At 66.6% G+C, this 19,334-nt stretch overlaps 1 protein-coding gene across 5 annotated transcripts; it reads left to right on the top strand.

Moving 5' to 3' along the window:
- The first annotated feature begins 858 nt into the window (after positions 1-858).
- CAPN15 (calpain 15) lies at positions 859-18,911 on the top strand. 5 transcript variants are annotated; one of them, XM_044935968.2, is made up of 13 exons: positions 2,082-2,347; positions 7,468-7,748; positions 11,952-13,380; positions 14,059-14,267; positions 14,345-14,528; positions 14,602-14,825; positions 15,498-15,623; positions 15,699-15,851; positions 16,132-16,293; positions 16,382-16,608; positions 16,771-16,937; positions 17,025-17,203; positions 17,274-18,911. In XM_044935968.2, the coding sequence occupies exons 2-13, from the start codon at positions 7,567-7,569 to the stop codon at positions 17,449-17,451; spliced, it is 3,420 nt and encodes a 1,139-aa protein (XP_044791903.2). In that variant the 5' UTR covers positions 2,082-2,347; positions 7,468-7,566; the 3' UTR covers positions 17,452-18,911. The 5 variants fall into 5 exon arrangements, with proteins under 5 accessions (XP_044791904.2, XP_044791902.2, XP_044791903.2 ...); XM_044935969.2 differs by lacking the exons at positions 2,082-2,347; positions 7,468-7,748 and adding an exon at positions 859-1,218 and having other exon boundaries at positions 17,278-17,421; XM_044935967.2 differs by lacking the exons at positions 2,082-2,347; positions 7,468-7,748 and adding an exon at positions 876-1,218.
- The last annotated feature ends 423 nt before the right edge of the window (positions 18,912-19,334 follow it).

The raw sequence follows: 19,334 nt of genomic DNA, 5'->3' as shown, positions 1-19,334 counted from the left end.
AGACCATGTGACGCGGCAGGGCCTGGCTGCTGCCCAGGACCAGCTTCCTGGCGAGCTCTTTACAGGACCGGCCCAGGCAGGGTGTGCCCAGAGTGCGGAGAGGCTGCAGGGGACACAGGAGGCCGGAGGGCGTCTCTCCCGGGGGGACCCGCCACCCTCAGCCCCAAAGCGGATCCTGTCACGCTGCTAGAGCTGTGGAGCCAAGGTCTCGGCCTGTTCGTGACCAAACTGCACAGAGCAAGGCTTTGCCTCTCCTGCACAGCCGCCCTGGCCCTGGGCCCCTGGTGTCCCACATGCACTGCCCTGCTGTGGCCGAGGCCAGCTCAGGCCTGTCCGCGCTGAAGGGTGGCCGCTCTGCACTCCCAGCCCAGGGGCCCCAGTGCCTGTCACAGCAGGGAGGGTCCCTGTGCCCGCATCCCCGCAGATGCTCTACCCCTTGAGAACATCTGGGTGTTCTCACTGGTGTGTCCTAAAGCCCAGAAGAGCATGGTGGAGATCTGCCCCCAGGGACTCCCCTCCCCTCCAGGTGGCTAGCTCCTGAAAGTCACCCTCTGCTTTGTGGTTCCTTCCCCAATCGGGAATAGAGTGAGCTGGCAGGAACCTGCCTCAACTTCGGCTGTTTTTCTTGTTAGGAGGCTACAGGGCTGTGGACATCAGCTCTGACCCAGTCACCCCAGGCAGTGCACAGGGAAGGAAAGGGGCTTGTGGTGACTGAGCCACCACTGGGAGTCAGCCCTTGACTCTGTCCTCAAGTGATTCTGCAGCCACCAGGCCTTGGTCAGAGGCCTATCACTGCCACCTTCGTGCAGGTGAGGAAGCTGGGGGCGGGCTAAGTCCCTGCGGGCACTCAGGAAGGGGCTGTCTTGGCTGTGTCTGAAGCCCGAGCACCTGGGGTGGGGACGTAGCTGTCCTGGCTGCAGCATCTGGAGATGGAGGTTTTCCAGGAGCCCTGAGCGCTGTCCCCGAAGGTCCTACTGACCGGACGCTGGAGCAAACATCACCTAACTCCCGGTGCAGAGCTCCTTTCTGTATGGAGGCGGAACTGGACCACGCCCACTCTCCTGAAATCTGGCCTAGCCGAGGGAACCTCGCTCCCGTCTTCCCGCGTGGGCCGTGCCTTCTCCGGCTCCACACACCCCCCGAAAACCAGGGTCCCGGAGTTCCGCCCTCAGCGTCCCCTCGCCTCACTGCGGCCTCCGCGTGCTTCGGGGGCGCCAGGTAAACCGCTGACACCAAAGCTCTTTCAGCCGGTCCTGCTGCCTCTAGAAACCCTAGGCGACGGAGGGCAGGGGGCCAGGGGCAGGGCCTACCCCCAGTTCCGCGGCTGCTGGGTTGTCAGAGTGACCTCCCGCTGCCCGAAGGGCAGGGGCAGAACGTGCCTGAGGAGCCGGTTCTGCTCGGAGGCCCCAAGTATCACACTGGCTTCCTCCCTGCCGGGGGCCGAGCTGTGCGCTGTGCCTCCCTCGGTCCTCCGGCGGCCCGGGGGTGCTGGTTCCCCCGCTGGCCGAGGAGAACCCGGGGCTCGGACACGCCATGCGCCCAGGTCACCCCCCGAGTGGCGCCGCCCTTGTCGGCCCAGCGAAACTGGAGCGTCGGACCGTGAAACCTTCGCGGGTCCCCAGGAAGCAGAAAAGTTTGGAGGGACCCGGGAGAGAGCTGGCGCATTTACCGGCCCCGCGCGCGGTCCTCAGGGGCCAGAGCCGGATCCGCAGCCGGGCGCCTCCCCGCACAGAAACCGGAAGCGTCGCGACCGGGCCGCTAAAGGTCCCGTCCTTTCCTGCGGGCCGGGCATTCCGGGGGTTGTAGTCCTCGTTCCCTCCTCGGCGCCTCCTCCAGCACGGCTTGCCGCCCGGCAGCGGAATCCACCACCTCCCTCGGCGCCCGCGGGCGGGACTGCCGGGGACGTCGGAGGGCGCAAAGTCGGGGCGGCTACAGGCAGCTGCCCGGGAGTCAGCCTCCCAGCCTGCCTCGCGCGCCGTCCTGGACTCCGCCTCCCGGCTTGCTTCGCGTGCCGCCCTAGACTCCGCCTCCCGGCCTGCCCCGCGCGCTGCACTGCCTTGTGGGAGCGGTAGTTCGGGCGCGCGATTCACAGTGCCGCGTGCGCCCCGGGCGCGCCGTAGCCACGGGGCCCCGGCCGGGCGCTACGCTACGGAGGCGGCGCAGGGTGCGGCGCGGGCCGGGCCGGGTCGGTGCGCTCGCCGGCTCCGCCACTCAGAGCGAGAGGCTGTCGGGGCCGCGCGCCGACGGCAGAGGGCCCGCCCGCCCTCCGAGAACAAGTTGTGGGCCGGCCGGCGCGGGCGAGCGAGCCGGGCCTCGGGGACTGAGGAGGCGCCGCGGGTTTGCGGAGGTGAGTCCCGTCACCCGGGCCAGGCCGGGGCCGGGGGCGCGGCCTGGACCCCCGGGAGGCCGTGGCCGACGGGCGGCGCCTCCTGGGCACTGGGTGGTCGTGGCCGGGCTGGGGACGCTGTTGGAGAGGGGAGCCGCCAGGACCTCGAGCGCCGGGCAGCGGGAGACCAGCCCAGGGTCTGAAGACGCGGGAGGCGGCCTCAGCCCCTCCTGCCCTTGAGTGCCCTTACCTCCGGTCAGTGTCCCGGCCGCGGCGGCATTAGGGGAAGTGTCCGGTCCGGCCCTGTGGAGTGGGGGAGCAAGCGCGTCCTGTCTGCCCGCTGGCCACCAAACACGCTTCCTTCTCTTGTTCTTTTCCTGTTGGCGCTGGAGCGAAGCGAAAAGTTACCATGGTGGCGCCTGGAGTGGCTGCCGGGCTGCCGGCCCACCCGGCTGCCCGCAGGAGGGGGCCCTTCTGATCCTGGCCAGGGCAGCCTTGTGTGATCAGATGGCCCTGATGGGGCTGGCTCTCGGGCCCCCTTAACACTCAGGAGTTTGTGACCAGACTGCAGACAACAGGACCTCAGTAAGGTCCAGCCTGGGAGTTCGGGGTTTTGTGGCTGCCAGCCCTGCTCAACTGTGGGGGAGCTGGGACTCAGCTGGGTGCTTGGTTGTTCTGTGCTCTCCTGAGAGCCCCTCCTGTGGGGCCCCCTCCCTCTGCCTGCCTCTGAGGGCAGTGTAAGCTCCTGTGGGAGGACCCCGCCCCCAGAGCTGGGCTCCAGGGAAGATGGAGTAAGTTGATCCTTACACTTCTGAGGGCCTTTCTCAACCGTGGGGAGAAGGGTCGGGAGAAGGGTAGTGTTTCTGTGGCCCAGGTGCCTGGAGGAGGGCCCCAGATGGGCAGGGAGCCTGGGAACCCCTGTTCTGAAGCCCTGCTGGTGGGTGCGGCCTGGCCTTGGTGTCAGGCACCTCTCACTTCCTCTTGGGTTGTCCTGCTCCCTGGAGGAGTGCTTCTTTTTTCTTCTGCATCTGAAGCTGTCTAGAGCTGCTCCCTGTGAGCAACCAGGCTGGTGACCTCGTGACCTCCTGAAAGCCAGGCTTAATTAAACTCAGTGATTGCTAGGCTTTGGAGAGGGAGTGGGTTTTACCTTGTGTCTCTGCTCTAAGGACCCCTGTCCCAGACCAGGTGCTCTGAGAGCAGGAAACGGCTGGGTCCTCCAACCCTTCTGGACGGGGTCATTTGCTGAAACTCTTTGGTTTCAGGCTCTGCATTAGACTCTCTGGACCTGTGTCAGACAGCATCCTGCTGAGCCCTGCTTTACAGACAGGAGGCCCAGGCTGAGGGCAGCCGGGCTGTGGGGAGGGATGAGTGGACTGCACATCCAGTCCTTCCAGCCCCTGCTTCCACCGCCCCCGATGTTTGTCTTTTATTTGGGAAGAAGGACTCTGCACCCTAGAGGTTCTCTAAAACCATGGATGTCTTCATGGGCCTCAGCGGGTCGCAGAAGAGCCTGCGGGGCTGGTTGTGTAAGAGTCCAAGCCCAGACTCGGCCCAGGTGCTCCCTGCCCCCAGGTCAGCTGCTCTTTTGCCCGCACTGACTCCAGCCCTCCCACCTGGCACCTGCAGGAGCATCCCAAAGCAGGGACATGCTGGTGTCTCTCTTGCCTAACCTCTTGTGCCACGTTCCCAGGCAGGACCACCCCCCCAGCACCACCCCCCCCAAGAGTGCCCAGTAGGCTTGTGGGGTCCCTTTGGTGTCCCCGGCTCCCCGTGCCCAGCGCTACCCCAGCGGCACCAAGGCAGGTGGTCAGCGAGCATCCTGCATCAGCTGCAGGCTGCTCTGGTGACCCAGCTCTGAACTCAGAGGGGCCTCTGGGCCGCGGGGCCAGAACGGCACCTGCTCCTGGGGATGAGAACCGGCCCGCCCGTCTCCACCTTCCTGGATGAGGGGAAGGAGGGTGTGGGTGGAGTTTGGACTTGGACACCTGCCCAGGCACACCTGTCACTCTGGGTCACCCTGTGGATGGCTGTGCTGGAGCTGCCAGGACGGTGCAGGGAGCTGGGGGCCACAGGGGAGCAGCAGGGACCTGACGCCCCCAGGACGCGCTGTCTCTCCAGTGAGGACTTGTCCGGCGCTCCGGCCTCCCTGGCTATCCTGGAGGCACCATCTCCCTCCAGCAGCGGCTCCGCCCCTGCTGTCTGCTTCCCCCTCCCTGGTGGCCAGACCGCGGGACGGGGCTGGACAGCGCTGCAAGACATCAGAGGGAAAGCAGGCTGATAGCTGCTGTTGACGAGAGCCATGGCGTCTGTGTCCTGAGGAGGTGCTCATGGCTTCGCTCCCTCGGCCTCTGGGCTGAGCCTGGAGCTGAGGCAGTGCCTGCTGCTGACCCTTCCATGGCCGACCTGGAGATGCTCCCCACGGCCCATCTGCCTCCCCAGGGTGAGCCAGAGGCTCCAGTGCCTTTATGTCCCTGAAGCAACTCTGCCTCCGCGAGGCCTGCGGTCACCAGCCGCCCAGGCCACACTGCTCTGCGGCCACTTGGCCAACAGAAATGGGGAAGTGCCAGAGGCAAGCGCCTGTCGTCAGGTGGCTCTGAACTTGTGAACTGGAAAGCAAAGTTGTGGTGGCGTCCCTGGCTCCCTGTCAGAAGTTTCCTTTTTCTTGAGGCTTGACTGAGCGGGTACGACTAGAGACAGAGAACACGCTGGGACTCTGCGTCCCATCCTCTGGTCTCCCTGCCAGCAAGCCACCCCTCGCTTGTGGGTGTCACTCTGGGGAGCTGTCTCCACCCCTCCCTCCCAGAAAGCAGGGACCTGGAAGCAGAGCCCTGCCGGCCATGTGACCCGCACGGGGTGGGGGGCCCAGGATCCGGACTGCAGCTGGACACTGCGGGGCCGAGGTGCGGAGACAGCGGCCTCCTGAAGCATGTACAGGGGAGGGTCTGAGGCCGGACCATTTCCTCCCGGGCCGGGTAGTGGAATGCTGGTTCCTGTTTTGTTCCTGCAGCTGGTTTTCAGGGGGCATTGATGGTGACTCTCAGCAGAATCTCCACAGCCCCCTCCTCAAGGTTCTGGCCCGGCCGGTGGGGGTGTCTGGGCCTCACAGTGCACCTGGGAAGGACAGGAGGCGTGTGCCCCGTGGGCAGGTGGTACCAGGACCTGGGTCCCGGGGAGTCTTGCTGACTGCTTGCTGAGAGCCCTGACTCTCGCCCCCCAGGCACTTTTCCCTGGTGGCCCCAGCCATGGCAGAGCCAGGGTGCAGGAGGCCTTGTCCCCTGTGGCCCTGGCTGGCCTAAACAGTGGTGGTCTTGGACCAGGCAGCTAGGAGCAGCTGAGTCAGGCCCCAGACTGCACAGTGTGAGGCCCTGCCGCCAGACGGGCTGTGGCCAGGAGCCTGGGCTTGGGCTGGGAGGTGAGGCTCAGGGGCAGGTCTTCCAGGTAGGCGGCCCTCCCCCACTGGACAGGTCTGGACTTTGGCCCTGGAGCAGCAGCCCAGCCTGCAGGCTTATCACTAGGACCCAGAGTCCATCGGCCAGGGGTGCCAACCTGTCTCCCTGCTGCAGGACTCCGCCCGCCACCCCAAGACCAAGGTTGGCACGGAAGCCAGGCCCTGTCCTCGCAACCTACCCTGGGCTCTGGCTGTGGGTGGGCCGCCCCCAGCCATCCTCTGTGCTCTCAGTGGGCACGGGCCTAGCTCCTGGTCAGCCCAAGCCTGGACCCAGGCGTAGGTGCTCCTGCTCCATAGGCACCTTCGTGGCTTAGCTTCAGCTCGAGGCCTCGGCCACTCAGGGTTTGGCTGCGGAAAAGGAGTGTTGGAGATGCTCAGGGTCTCTCCCCGGGAAAGCGCCCGCGTGGGGTGGGGGCAGGAGGCTGGGGGCTGGCCTGATTGCGGTGCGTCTGCCTTGTCACCGTGGAGGGGCAGGTGTCCTGAAGGACCTGCTCGGCGTGGGCCTGACCGCCGTGAGCACCCCCTCGCAGCCCAGGGAGCAGGGCTCCGGCTGCAGCCGCCGCCCACGTGTGACTCGTCCCCGTGGGGTGAGCGTCCGCCGCGGGAGGAGAAGGGCCGCGACTGGAGGCTCACACGGGCCTCACCCTGACGTCAGGTGGGCCCGGCGGCGTGTCAGGCGTGTCGGGTGACATGAGTCCGTTCCCCTGTCCTGCCTTTTCCACGTGGCTGTCGGGAGTGAGAAGGGACCCCTGTGGCTCGTGGCACACTCCCACTGGGCGGCTCTCCTGTCGGTGGACGTGGGGAGCATTGGCTTTGCAGCTACTGGGGACCCCCACCCCCCACCCCCCAGTTGGCTCTGGTCGAGCTGAGGGGAAGCCTGAGTGGTGGGTGACTTTTAGGGTCACCGGGCCTTCAGCAGTCTCTCCAGCCCTGGTCTGGGTCCCTTGGAGGAACAGGTCCGGCGGGCGTGTTGCTGCCCGGCTCTCTGGCCTGACTGCAGCCCTGAGGGCAGGGCCCAGGCCCTCCCCCGTGCAGAGCCGCTGTGCTGCTGGGCCCTGGGCGCCTGCTGGGAGGGGGTCGTGTGTGATGGACCTGGGCTGAGGCAGAGCTGCTGGTCACCTGCTTGACCAGAAAGCGAAGGGGACACCCATGGTGGCCCAGAGGCGGCCCAGGCGTCTTCCCTCACCTGACTGGGACTCAGCTCGTCTGAAAGGAGACGCCCCCCCCACCCACCCACCCACCAGCCTCCCACCTCAGGGCAGGAGCACCTGGGCCCACGCCTCCCGAGAGCAGGCAGCCTCCTGGGCCCCTTCCTGCTCACTGTCTCCAGGTCAGGGGAGGCTGTCCTCCACAGGGGCCTTGGTGGTGACTGTGGACGGTGCCCAGGGCTCGTCAGCCCTACCGGGCACTCCTCTTCCAGCTCATGTTTTCTGGTTAAATATCTTCTCGATCATTTCTTTCAGGGTGAGACCCATTCTGAAGGCCAGCAACCGTGGCACGGACGCCTTGCCCTGGGGGCGCCAAGGGGGCCATAATGGGGGTTGCCGTGGGGCAGGGGGGACCCTGCGGTGGCCCTGCTGCAGGCGCCCCTGCTGCCCCAGAAGCCGCGCGTGCACTGGGACCCTCCAGGCGCCGTAGTCACGTGTCTCTTCTCTCTCTGTCTCTGTCATTTCTGTTGTGCTCCTCGGACCAGCCCGGCTCGCGAGGCCGCCCTCCTCCATGCTCCGCCTCGCCCGCCGCCGCCGGCGCCCTGTGACCAGGCCCGGCGCTCAGCGTGGCCACCACGGGGGCCATGGGGAGCTCCGCCTCCTCGCTGGCCGCCGAGACCGAGTCGGACCACGGCTTCCCCCGGGGCCCACCCTGCCCGGGGCCCCCGGCAGCGGCTGGCTGGGGTAGGAGTGGCCCCGGGGGGCCTGCGTGGGGCGACAGCCTGGGCACCCGGCAGCACCCGCCCCCGCGGCCCCGGGCCCGAAGGTAAGCAGGTGGAGCGGGGGCGGCCCCGGGCCCGAGGGCGGGGCTGCCGTCAGGTGCCCTTGCTCTGCCGGCGCCTCCCAGACAAGCGGGCCCTGTCCCTTAGGGCCCTCTGGAGACTCTTTTCACCCCAGAGACCCGGGCGACTCGGGCTGCTCACTGGGCAGAGCACACCCGGGACCCCCGCCCCCTGGAGCTGGGCTGAGGGTCTCAGAACCGCAGATGGTGGGGCCGGGACCGCCACTGCCTCAGGCCGGGGGCTTGCTTGTCCGCTGGCTCTGGAGCGGCTGCTGGAACTGCTTGCTGGGTGGGGCCGGGGGCACGGCACGCACCGAGAATGCTGCTTGCTTCCCGTGGAATCTGGGGCCCTGCCGTGGCCCGACGTGTGTCGCCCTGTGACGTGGCTGCCTGCAGGGGGCAGGGGGTGTGGGTCCCGCTGATGAGCCGCCCTCCACGTGCCCATGTCCTCCAGCTGCAGCTGCGGCTAGACTCGGCCCCGGCTGCCTAGGCTCCCCCGGTGAGCTCCACCTCTGGGTGCCGAGGTGAGGGGTGGGCAGCCCAGCCAGGCTGCCCACTGCTGAGACCTGGTGGGATGGACTCCCAAATGCCCCCACACATGGACGCTCCAGCTTCTCCACGTCCTGCAGCCTGACTGGAGGGCGAGGGGCTCAACAGACACTCCGAGTCCCTTGGGCCAGAGGGGGCACTTGGCCTTCTTGGTGCCCCGGACCACCTCGGGGCCTGCAGACACCGCGCTCCGCCAGCAGCCCTTGGCGGGCACTTCCCTCGGACACAGCTCACTTGTGCAGGACAGTACCTGGTGTCTGTGGGGCCCTGAGCGTGTCCTGGGCTCACCGTCTAGGCGGCCGGCCCGTGCATGGAACAGGACCTGGGTCCTGGCAGGCTTCTGGGGGTAGCTGAGTGACCCCAGTGAACATAGTCATGGAGGCCCCCGGTCCAGAGGGACGGCTGCGGAGCAGAGGGCCTCGGTTCCCTGTGCTGAGTCAGTGCCGGCTTTGTTTGGACAGCGCTCACCTGCCATCAGGGGCTCCACTCACACAGTGGGAATCACACGGCGCATGGCCTCTGTGTCTGCTTCTCACTGAGCGTTGTGTTCTCAGGCTGTCCGCGTGATAGCAAGTGTTGGGACTTGGCCCCTTTATGGCTGAGCGATGCTCCGCCGTGTGGAGTAGGCCTGCTGGTTTACTGGTGGACACTCGCACTGGCGGCCCTGCCGCTGTGGACGTGTGTGGAGAGGATTTTGCACAGACACGTGTTGTTACTTCTCTTGCGTAGCTACACAGAATGGGGTTGCTGGTGTTCACTGTAAGTTCACGTTTAACTGTCTGAGGAGCTGCCAGGCTGTTCTCCACAGTGGTCGCCCCATTTCCCAGACCCCCAGCCATGCAGGGAGGGCTCTGGTTTCTCCCCGCCCGCCCCGCCTGCATGCAGGGTGGTCGCCGTGGGCTCTGACCGGCATCTCCCCAGGGGCCGGTGCGTCCCTTTGCGCCTTCTTCACGCACGTGTGTCGTTTCATTTCCGGGTATTTACGTCCTCAGGGTAAGTCGCTGGGGAGGGGGCAATTGCTAGGCCTCAGGGAGGGGCACGGGCCCCGAGGCGGGTGGCAGAGAGGTCGGCTGTCCAGCCCGCACCCTCTTGTTCTCCGGCCCAGCGCTGCCAGCAGTTAACTGTGCCACCTGGAGTGAGTCAGGAGGAAGAGCTGCCAGTGACCTTGAGGAATCCACAGGCACCTGACTAGACACGAGAGGAGCAGGCAGGGGGCTGGTACGGCAGAGGCAGGCCAACCCTCCCCACGGCTCCGCTGGACATGTGGACGCGCGTGTGGGTGGCCCGGGCAAGCCATCCCTGCCCTGAGGGGCGCCCCCTCCACTGAAGAGCCTGCAGGTCTGGGCTTGGTCCCACTGCCAGGCGGACCAGGAGCTGCAAGGCCTGGTGTGGGTGTCGGCCACTGCGAGCTGCAGGCCTCCCCTGGGGACACAGGCCGAGGGGCTGGCGCAAGACTGGCTGAGAGTGGCCTCGGAGGGAGGTGCCCATGTGCCCCTTGGGACCAGCTGGGGGTCGGGGTCAGGTGGGCGTCCTGCCGGGCAGTGCGGCCTCAGGTCTGCTGGCCTGACCAGCCGGGTCCTCGAGTGGGGACCCCTCTTACTCCGCTAAGATTTCCAGGGAGCCGAAGGCCATCTCCCCGCTGCTGCAGCCCCTGTGTCCCAGGAGCACCCGCCCCCACGCTCTCACCTGGGGCTGAGGCTGAGCAGGCGTGCGCTGTCCGCCCCACCTGCCTGCCTTTGCATCCTGAGGGTGAGCGCCCAGCCTCCTAGAGTGCCCAGTGCTTGGGAGCGTCTGTGTGGAGGCTCCGGCACATTAGGGTGCTGGGAGGTGACCCTGGCTTTGGGGCTGGGGTGGCGAAGGCCCAGGTTCCTCCAGACACCCCGCCGCTGCACCCTGAGCCACTTCGTCCCCGCCCACCCAGTGACATCAAGACGCAGCATGGGCCATGAGGGTCCCCGAGGGGGGCAGCCCGCACCATCTCCCGCTCTCCCGGGACGCCAGCTGAGGATCCCGGTGTGGCCTCATGCTCGTCCAGGCCCGGGCCCGGCCAGCTGTTGGGCCGTGAGGGATGTAGGGTTGGGCTTCCTGCCCTCCTGCGTGTGCTCAGCACACCTGGACCACAAGGGGCCTGGAGCCGAGGGCAGGCCCGAGTCTTCCCCCAAGTCTCCCCCAGGCCTCCCCCAGGCCTCAGGGGCACACGGGGCACAGGGCGGCCGTCTGAACATGGGCCCGGGCTGCAGCGTGTGTGCGGCTTGTCTGTGTGGCCGCGTGTGCCCATGCCTTGCCTGTGGGCCTTCCTCAGTGGGGAGCAGCAGGGGCATCTCTTAGGTGTTGGTGACGCAGAAGCCCAAGCTGACCTGACCAGGGCCTGTCCGTCATTGTGGCGCTGCGGCAGCTGCAGACAGCCCTGAGGCTCAGCTCCACACCTGGGGAGGCGGCGGCGGCCTGCACTGGCCCAGGAACCCTCACGCTGCTTGGAGGAGGGTTTCTGTTTGTTTTGAAGAGGGGAGTTTTCTTTCTCCCTGGAGTGTTTGGCGTAAACGCAGCACGAGAAGCACGAGCTCTGCGCCTCGCTGTAAAGAACAGTTGCTGTTTCTGCCAAGCAGACCAGCTACCGTCAGGGCAGGAGAGCGCGGACGCCCCCCACGCGGCTGGCCTTGTGAGGCGGTGGGGAGACAGCCCCCTCCTGCCCCCTGCTCAGCCCGCGGAAGCCGCCTACTCCTCCTGCCTCTGAGTTTGCCCATCCTAAACCTCCCCGTGGGTGAATCACGCCACGTGTCGGGGCCCAGTGCCAGTGTGTGGCCGTGCTTCGCTCCTGGCTGCTGAACGGTGTTCCTTGTCTTATTTATCTGTTTACTCATTGATGGACACTTGGCTTGATTCCACCAGTTGGCTGTTGTGGGCAAATCTGCCGTGAGCACGTGTGGATGTGTACTGGTAAAGAGCATGTACCTGGGGTGGAATTGCTGGGTCCTAACCGTGGTCCTCGCGTAGCTTCTGGGGAGCCATCTAACGGTTTCCCGCAGCAGCTGTGCTATTCCGCGCTTCCCCAGTGATGTGGGAGACCGGGTCGCTCCAGCTCCAGGTCCTGGCTCCTGCCCTGCCAGGTGGGCTGGTGTGCTTTGCATTTCCCTGACTGATCCGCTGAGCAGCTTTCCACGGGCTTCTCCGTATCTCTGGGAAAAGTCACCTTAAATCCTCCGCCCATTTTTAAAACCAGGTTTTTGTCATGTGGTCATAAGAACGATTCATACGTCCTGGGTGCTAGACCCTGGTCAGACACACAGTTTGCAAACGCTGTCTCCCGTAGGATATCTTCTCGCTTTCTTTATGGTGTCCTTTGACTCGTGGAAGATGTTAGTTTTGATGTTCTTTTGTTTCCTCCTTTGTTTGCCTGCATGGTCATGAAAATTTACCTACTTTTTCTGCTTCTAAGAGTTTCATAGTTTTCATTTCCATGCTTAGGTCATTGATCCATTTTGAGTTAAGTTTTGAATATGGCGTGAGGTACGGGTCTGGCTCCTCCTTTAGCATATAGATCCCATTTTCCTAGTGCGTTCGTTGAAAAGACCATCCATTCCCCGCTGAACACTCTTGACGCCCTTGTCAGAAACCCCTGACCACGGCCTTCCCTTGCAGCCACACGCACTCGCCCGGGCCCATGGCCACGGTCGGGGAATGGGCCTGCGCACGCTGCACCTTCCTGAACCCGGCCGGCCAGCGCCAGTGCTCCATCTGCGAGGCCCCACGGCACAAGCCCGACCTGGACCGGATCCTGCGGCTCAGCGTGGAGGAGCAGAAGTGGCCATGTGCCCGCTGCACATTCCGCAACCTTCTGGGCAGGGGGGCCTGCGAGGTGTGTGGCTTTACCCCCGAGCCTGGCCCGGGGGCCCCCCCGCTGCCCATCATCAACGGGGCGCCCCCAGAGCCCCCGGGCAGCTGCCGGGACGAGACGGGGCCCCTGCGGACGGCGGGGCCGGTGGCTGTGGAGCCGGCAGGTGGACGGCCGGCGGAGGCAGAGGGGCAGGAGGGGGGCGCGGCTGCGCCTGGGAGCGGCTGGGCCTGCCAACGCTGCACGCTGCACAACACGCCTGTGGCCAGCTCCTGCTCGGCCTGTGGGGGGCCCCGGAAACTCTCGCTGCCCAGGATCCCTCCCGAGGCACTTGTGGTCCCGGAAGTCGTGGCTCCTGCAGGCTTCCCCGGCGTGTCGGCCCCGGCCCAGCCTGGGGAAGGCGCCGAGGCCAACACTCCTTCTGCTGTGGACCAGGAGCCCCCCCGGGGGCCACCCTTCAGCCCATTCTCGCCCACCCTCCAGAACAACCCCGTGCCTCGCAGCCGCCGCGAGGTGCCCCCCCAGCTGCAGCCACCGGTGCCTGAAGCCGCCCAGCCCTCACCCTCTGCCAGCTCCAAGGGGCCCCCCCAGGGCCTGGGGCGGCCCACGGCCGGGGCCTCCCGCCTGGCGGAGCTGCTGTCAGGCAAGCGGCTGAGCTTCCTGGAGGAGGAGGCGGCCGCGGGAGGCCCCACGCTGCGCCCCCCGGGTCCCGCCAGCCCTGCACACTGCGAGGCTGGCAGCAGCACGCCAGGCAGCGACGTCATCGACCTGGGCGGTGACAGCGTGCGTTACACGCCCGCCAGCCCCTCCAGCCCCGACTTCACCACCTGGTCGTGCGCCAGGTGCACGCTCAGGAACCCCACGGCGACCCCCCGGTGCACAGCGTGCGGCTGCTCCAAGCTGCACGGCTTCCAGGAGCACGGCGACGCCACCGCCCGCTGCCCCGACTGCAGTGCGGACCGGCCTGGGCCCTGCCCAGCCCACAAGGCCGGCCGCCCCCTCCCCGCAGCGCCATCTGAGCGCCCGGGCCAGTGGGCCTGCCCCGCCTGCACCCTGCTCAACGCGCCTCGGGCCAAGCACTGTGCCACCTGCCACACCCCCCAGCTCATGGCGGCCCAGCGCCGGGGCGTGGCGCCCCTGCGGCGCAGGGAAAGTGTGCTCGTGGAGAAGCGGCGGCAGACGGACGAGGGCGAGGCCAAGGCCCTGTGGGAGGACATCGTGGCCTTCTGCCGGGAGGTGTGGGCACGCGGCACCTTCTCCCCCCGAGCCTCAGCTCCGGTGACCCTCACGTGACCTCTCACCTGAGATCCTCAGGCCCTTTTCCTTGCATGTCTGCGAGGGTCCTGACCCCTCACCCCCAGCGTGCGTGCCAGCAGCCGTGGCCTCACGGGAAGGTGGGGACAGGCAGGCCAGGTGCCGCCCCTGGATGCAGAGCCCCAGCTGAGACAGGTGCCCCCTGTCCTCTCTGCCCTTGGACTGCAGGAGGCTAAGCCCAGGGCGTCACCCCCAGGGACCTGGAGGGGGGCGTCTGTCCCCCTGGGCTGCTGCCCTCTGTCACTGCCGGCAGCCCGTCCAGAGCTGTGTCCTGGCCACCCTACCCCTGTCAGGCCCCCCACCTCTCTTCCTAGGGCCTTCAGTGCCCCACACCCACACCTGCAGCCTTCAGGCTGGGCCCTGCACGTCCCCTGGGACACACATACCTCCCACTGGTCCATCACCAGCCTGCTGTGCCCTGGCTGGCTGCCGTCCACCTTGCTTGCACAGGGTGGTGTGGGCCTCATGAGGCTCAGCCGTGCCATCTGCAGGCTGCGAGCTGCACGCCGCCCCCCTTCCTCTAGGGCTCAGGTAGCTGGGTACTGTCTTGGGGTGGGATGGGGTTCGGCCTGGCCTGAGTTGTGGCCATGGTCTCTGCAGAACAGCGTGAACTTTGTGGACGACAGCTTCCCCCCCGGGCCTGCGTCTGTGGGCTTCCCCGTGGGTGACAGTGTCCAGCAGCGCGTGCGTCAGTGGCTGCGGCCGCACGAGATCAATTGCTCCGTGTTCAGGGACCACAGCACCTCCTGGTCCGTGTTCCACACGCTCCGGCCCTCGGACATCCTGCAGGGTCTCCTGGGGAACTGCTGGTGAGTGTGGGTCCCCCACCCAGGGTGGGGGAGCGGGCGAGCAGGCGAAGCTCCCCCTGAACCCTGGTCTCGTGCAGGTTCTTGAGTGCGCTGGCAGTGCTGGCTGAGCGGCCGGACCTGGTTGAGCGGGTGATGGTCACGCGCAGCCTGTGTGCAGAGGGTGCCTACCAGGTGCGGCTGTGCAAGGACGGCACGTGGACGACGGTGCTGGTGGACGACATGCTGCCCTGTGACGAGGCCGGCTTCCTGCTCTTCTCCCAGGTGGGCGGGGGTGTGGGCGGGCGGGCGGCAGGCGCGAGGAGGCAGCGGCCTCACGACTCCAGCCCCCCCGCAGGCTCAGCGCAAGCAGCTGTGGGTGGCCCTCATTGAGAAGGCGCTGGCCAAGCTGCACGGCTCCTACTTCGCGCTCCAGGCCGGGCGTGCCATAGAGGGCCTGGCCACGCTCACCGGTGCCCCCTGTGAGAGCCTGGCCTTGCAGGTCAGCTCCACGAACCCCCGCGAGGAACCGGTGGACACTGACCTCATCTGGGCCAAAATGCTGAGTTCTAAAGAGGCAGGGTAAGAGAGACAGTCACGCTGGGGACCTGGAGCAGCGGGAATAGTCAGGCCAGCGCCCTGATCTGCACCCACGTTTCACAAGATATTTCTGGCACGGGCTAACCACGGCTGGGAGGCCCAGCTCCCCATGCTGTGCCGGCCACCCCACCTGCTTGGATGGGGTGAGGGCAGGTGGGGTGCTGTCCATCAGCTTGTACCTAGAAGGCCCTGTCCTGACCTGGGCCTGTGATGACCATCAGCACCCTTGGGAGTCCACGTGAAGTGAACGCCATAGTGGCACCTGGCAGTAGCAGCCCCCAGGGTGGATGGGTTGGGGGAGTGGGGGCTTCTGAGCCCCAGCATGCACTGGCCAGTGTCTGGGGAGGGTCCAGGACCCTTGCCCTCAGCTGTGGTGGGCAGTGGCATGGCTCTGCCCCTTGGGGAGCAGCATCTCTGAGCTGGCAGGGCCCCCAGCCTTGCCAGACCTCCACGGGATCCAGGCCTGCCCACCCCGCTGAGCTTGGCCCACCACTTCCTGAGCCCCGGCGTCCCACGTGGGTCTCCCACAGGCAGGGAGACCCCCACCTGGAGCTGCACCTCCCTGAGGCAGGCCGGGACAGCAGGTGTCCCCTAGAGAGGGAGCCCACCCCAATACCAGGGGGCCCCGGTCAGCGGGCTGCTCTAACTGCACAGGTTCCTCATGGGTGCCTCCTGTGGTGGGGGCAACATGAAGGTGGACGATGCTGCCTATGAGAGTCTAGGCCTGCGTCCCCGCCACGCCTACTCCATCTTGGACGTCCGGGATGTCCAGGGCTCCAGGTAAGGATGGGCGTGGTGATGCATGGGTAGGGCGGGGCCATGGGCATGGCCCCCAACCCTGTGGTCTGTCCGCAGGCTCTTGCGCCTACGGAACCCATGGGGCCGCTTCTCCTGGAACGGCAGCTGGTCAGACGAGTGGCCACACTGGCCGGGGCACCTGCGGAGTGAGCTCATGCCGCATGGCAGCAGCGAGGGTGTCTTCTGGATGGAGTACAGCGACTTCGTCAGGTACCACGCTCACCCTGGCGCATACAGCGTCTTTCCCAGGAGCTCCGCCTGTCTACTGCCTGGCGCGGGTGCTTCTGCTGGGGCTCTGCCCGTTGGTCAGCCTTAGGGTCTGGCGCCCCCTGGCGGTGTCCACAGACAACAGCCAGGACTGGGGTTTCTGAACACGGATTCCAAGAGTTCCCAGGGGGCGAGAGCCTGCTGCGGTCACCCTGCCCAGGGACGCATGCTGTGCGGGCAGCTGGGTGGAGGCCGCTCAGCCAGCTATCCTCTGGCTGCCCAGGTACTTCGACTCCGTGGATATCTGCAAGGTGCACTCGGACTGGCAGGAGGCGCGGGTGCAAGGCAGCTTCCCCAGCTCGGCCAGCGGGCCGGTGGGCGTGACGGCCCTCACGGTGCTGGAGCGCGCTTCCCTGGAGTTTGCCCTCTTCCAGGAGGGCAGCAGGTGGGCTGGGCGGACTGGGGGCGGGATGGCAGGGTGGTACAGGTCTAGGGGTGGGGCCTGGCCACTCGCAACCTTTCCGTTCGCCCAGGCGCGCGGACTCAGTGGACAGTCACCTCCTGGACCTGTGTGTCCTGGTGTTCCGGGCCTCCTTTGGCAGCGGTGGCCGCCTGAGCCTGGGCCGCCTGCTAGCCCACAGCAAACGCGCTGTGAAGAAGTTCGTCAATTGTGATGTGATGCTGGAGCCTGGCGAGTACGCTGTGGTGTGCTGTGCCTTCAACCACTGGGGCCCAGTGCCTGGCCCACCCGCCCTGCAGGGTAGGTGACTGTGGCTGCTCGGCCCCAGGCCCCGCCCACACGGCCCCAGGCCCCGCCCCACACAGCCCAGACCCGCCCATGGCCCCAGGCTCCGCCCACACTGTCCCTATTAGCACAGGCCCGCCCTACACGCTCCCTCATTCTCTCCCTCCCTCCTTGCAGCCTCCAGCCCCTCAGGGGGGACCCCGCGCAGCACCCCAGAGGCACCCGGCCACGTGCTGGCCGTGTACAGCTCGAGGCTCGTCATGGTGGAGCCCGTGGAGGCTCAGCCGACCACGCTGGCCGACGCCATCATCTTGCTCACGGAGAGCAGGGGCGAACGGCACGAGGTGAGTGGGCGGGCGTGGGCCCTGGGGAGGCAGCAGGAGGTGGCTGCCCACGGCCCGCCCACCCACACCTGCACTGCCTGCGCCCAGGGCCGCGAGGGCATGACCTGCTACTACCTGACGCACGGCTGGGCGGGGCTCATCGTGGTTGTGGAGAATCGGCACCCCAAGTCTTACCTGCACGTACAGTGCGACTGCTCCGACAGCTTCAACGTGGTGTCCACGCGCGGCAGCCTGCGCACCCAGGACAGCGTGCCACCCCTGCACAGGTGCGCCCCGCCCCGCCCCGCCCCCGGCGGCCCGCTGGCCCCACAGGCCCTCACCGGCCCCCTCCCCCAGGCAGGTCCTGGTGATCCTATCCCAGCTGGAAGGAAATGCCGGCTTCTCCATCACCCACCGCCTGGCGCACCGCAAGGCAGCGCAGGCCTTCCTCAGCGACTGGACGGCCTCCAAGGGCAGCCACAGCCCCCCACTCACGCCCGAGGTCGCTGGCCTGCACGGGCCCCGGCCGCTGTGACCTCCCTGCCCCCACCTGCCTGCCCCCACACGCACTTTATGAGGGAGACCCCAACACAGGACGCTTGAACCACAATCTCAGGACCCCCACCCAGGGAGCTCCAGCTGTGGGCACAACTCCCCCCGGCCCTCCCCCCACCCCTCCCTCCTGCCCAGGGCCTCCCAGCCACCCAGCAGATTACCTCGAACCCACCTCCAGCTCTAGGTGGACATGTGCCAGCCTCTCTGACCAGGCCACCTTGAGATCTGGCTCCAACCTCCAGGGTCAGGGTGAGGCTTGCTCCTTATCCATGGGCCCGGGTCTCCTGCCCGGGTCAGGCAGCCATGTGCTCCAAATCCAAATCTGGGCAGGTCAGAGGCCAGGACCCCAGAAAGAGAGCAGGGACCACCCTTGTCGTAGGGGTCAGAGGTCAGGACTCCAGGGTGAGAGCAGGGACCATTTCTGTTTTGTGATCAGAGGCCAGGACCCTGAGGTGAGCAGGGACCACCCCCTTGTTGGGTCAGGCCAGGACCCCAGGGTGAAAGTAGGGACCACCTCTATTTTAGGGGGTCAAGCCCAGGGCCCAAGGATGAGAGCAGGGACCACCCCAGTTTGGGGAGGTCAGAGGTCAAGACCCCAGGGTGAGAGTAGGGATACCCCCTTGTGGCCAGAGGTTGAGAACCTTTCCTCAGTTTGCCCCCATATCCCACCTATCCGCCCCACCCCCCACAAGCCCTCATGTGGCCAGCAGGGGTCCCTGGAGCCCCAGCAGGGTCTGAGGAGGCAGGTGCCTGGCAACTGTGGGCTGAACCAGGGTGGGGAGGGACACTATGCAATTCCTGGCATGCCAGCCAGGATCGAAGCCATGCCCTGGGCCGGGGCTGGGGTGGTGGTCAGGTGGTCCTGGGCCCAGCCCCGTGCTTGGCACCACCTGACCTGCAGGAGAAGCAGAGTCCCAGCGTCCCCCGGGCCGTGTCCAGGCACATGCAGGGTGGGCCCCAGCCCCGCACCCCTCCCCTCTGAGCCAGCGTTCTCCCTGTGCTGCTCAGCCCTGAGCTCTGTGTCTGCCTAGGGATGACTGAGGCCGCTTCCTGGGTGCCCAGCCTCACTGCCCAGCAGCCCCTGGCAGCAAGCAGCCCTGCCCGTGGTCCCTCGCTTTCCGTGGGGCTTGCTGGGTGGGGGGGGGGGGCAGATTCACACCTGGAGAAGCACTAGACCCCCAGCCCCCTTTGTACTCCTGTTACTCTGAGTGGGGGGTTCGCACCTGGAGCAGCACCAGAAGCACTAGACCCCCCCACACCTGCCCCCTTTGTACTCCTCCTCGTACTCTGAGCTGTGAGTATTTTTAACCCTGTACATACGGCAGCTCTTCTGACGCAGAGACTATTTTATCAACGTCAGCGCCATCCCCGTAGGATGACCCCATGGGTGTTTCCAGACTCAGGCTCCGACGGACCAAATAAAGATGTTTTGTTTTGTAAGTTCATTCTCATCTATCTCTTCCAAGGGCCCCTGGCCCCTGGGCTCCTCTCCGGGACAGAGCTGTGCCCATCTAGGGACACCCTCTCTGGGATGCCTGGGCAGGTACCCAGGCCTGCCTCCCAGGGAGCCTTCAGGGGCACCCTGCCACCTGCTGCCTGCACCCCAGGAAAGACAGGGCATCCAGCTGGGGCAGAGGCTCAGGCCCAACCCTGTGGTGGTTTGCAGACTGGTACCCATGAAGCCTCAGAAGGGCCATGCCCGTGCCAGGCTTTTCTTAGAGAGATAGCTGTGTTCCAGGCACCTGTCTGGATTTGTCGGTCCCGGGCGGAGCAGAGGGAGAGCGGGGCTGGGAGACAGCCACCCTGTGCCCACTCCCTGCCAGGCTGGGCGGCGTGCGGCCTGCAGTCCCAGCCCAGGCTCTG

The sequence above is a fragment of the Bubalus bubalis genome, chromosome 24 (genome assembly GCF_019923935.1).
Source record: "Bubalus bubalis isolate 160015118507 breed Murrah chromosome 24, NDDB_SH_1, whole genome shotgun sequence".
In the NCBI taxonomy this organism is placed as follows: Eukaryota; Metazoa; Chordata; class Mammalia; order Artiodactyla; family Bovidae; genus Bubalus; species Bubalus bubalis.
This window is presented reverse-complemented; position numbering and strand designations above follow the sequence as displayed.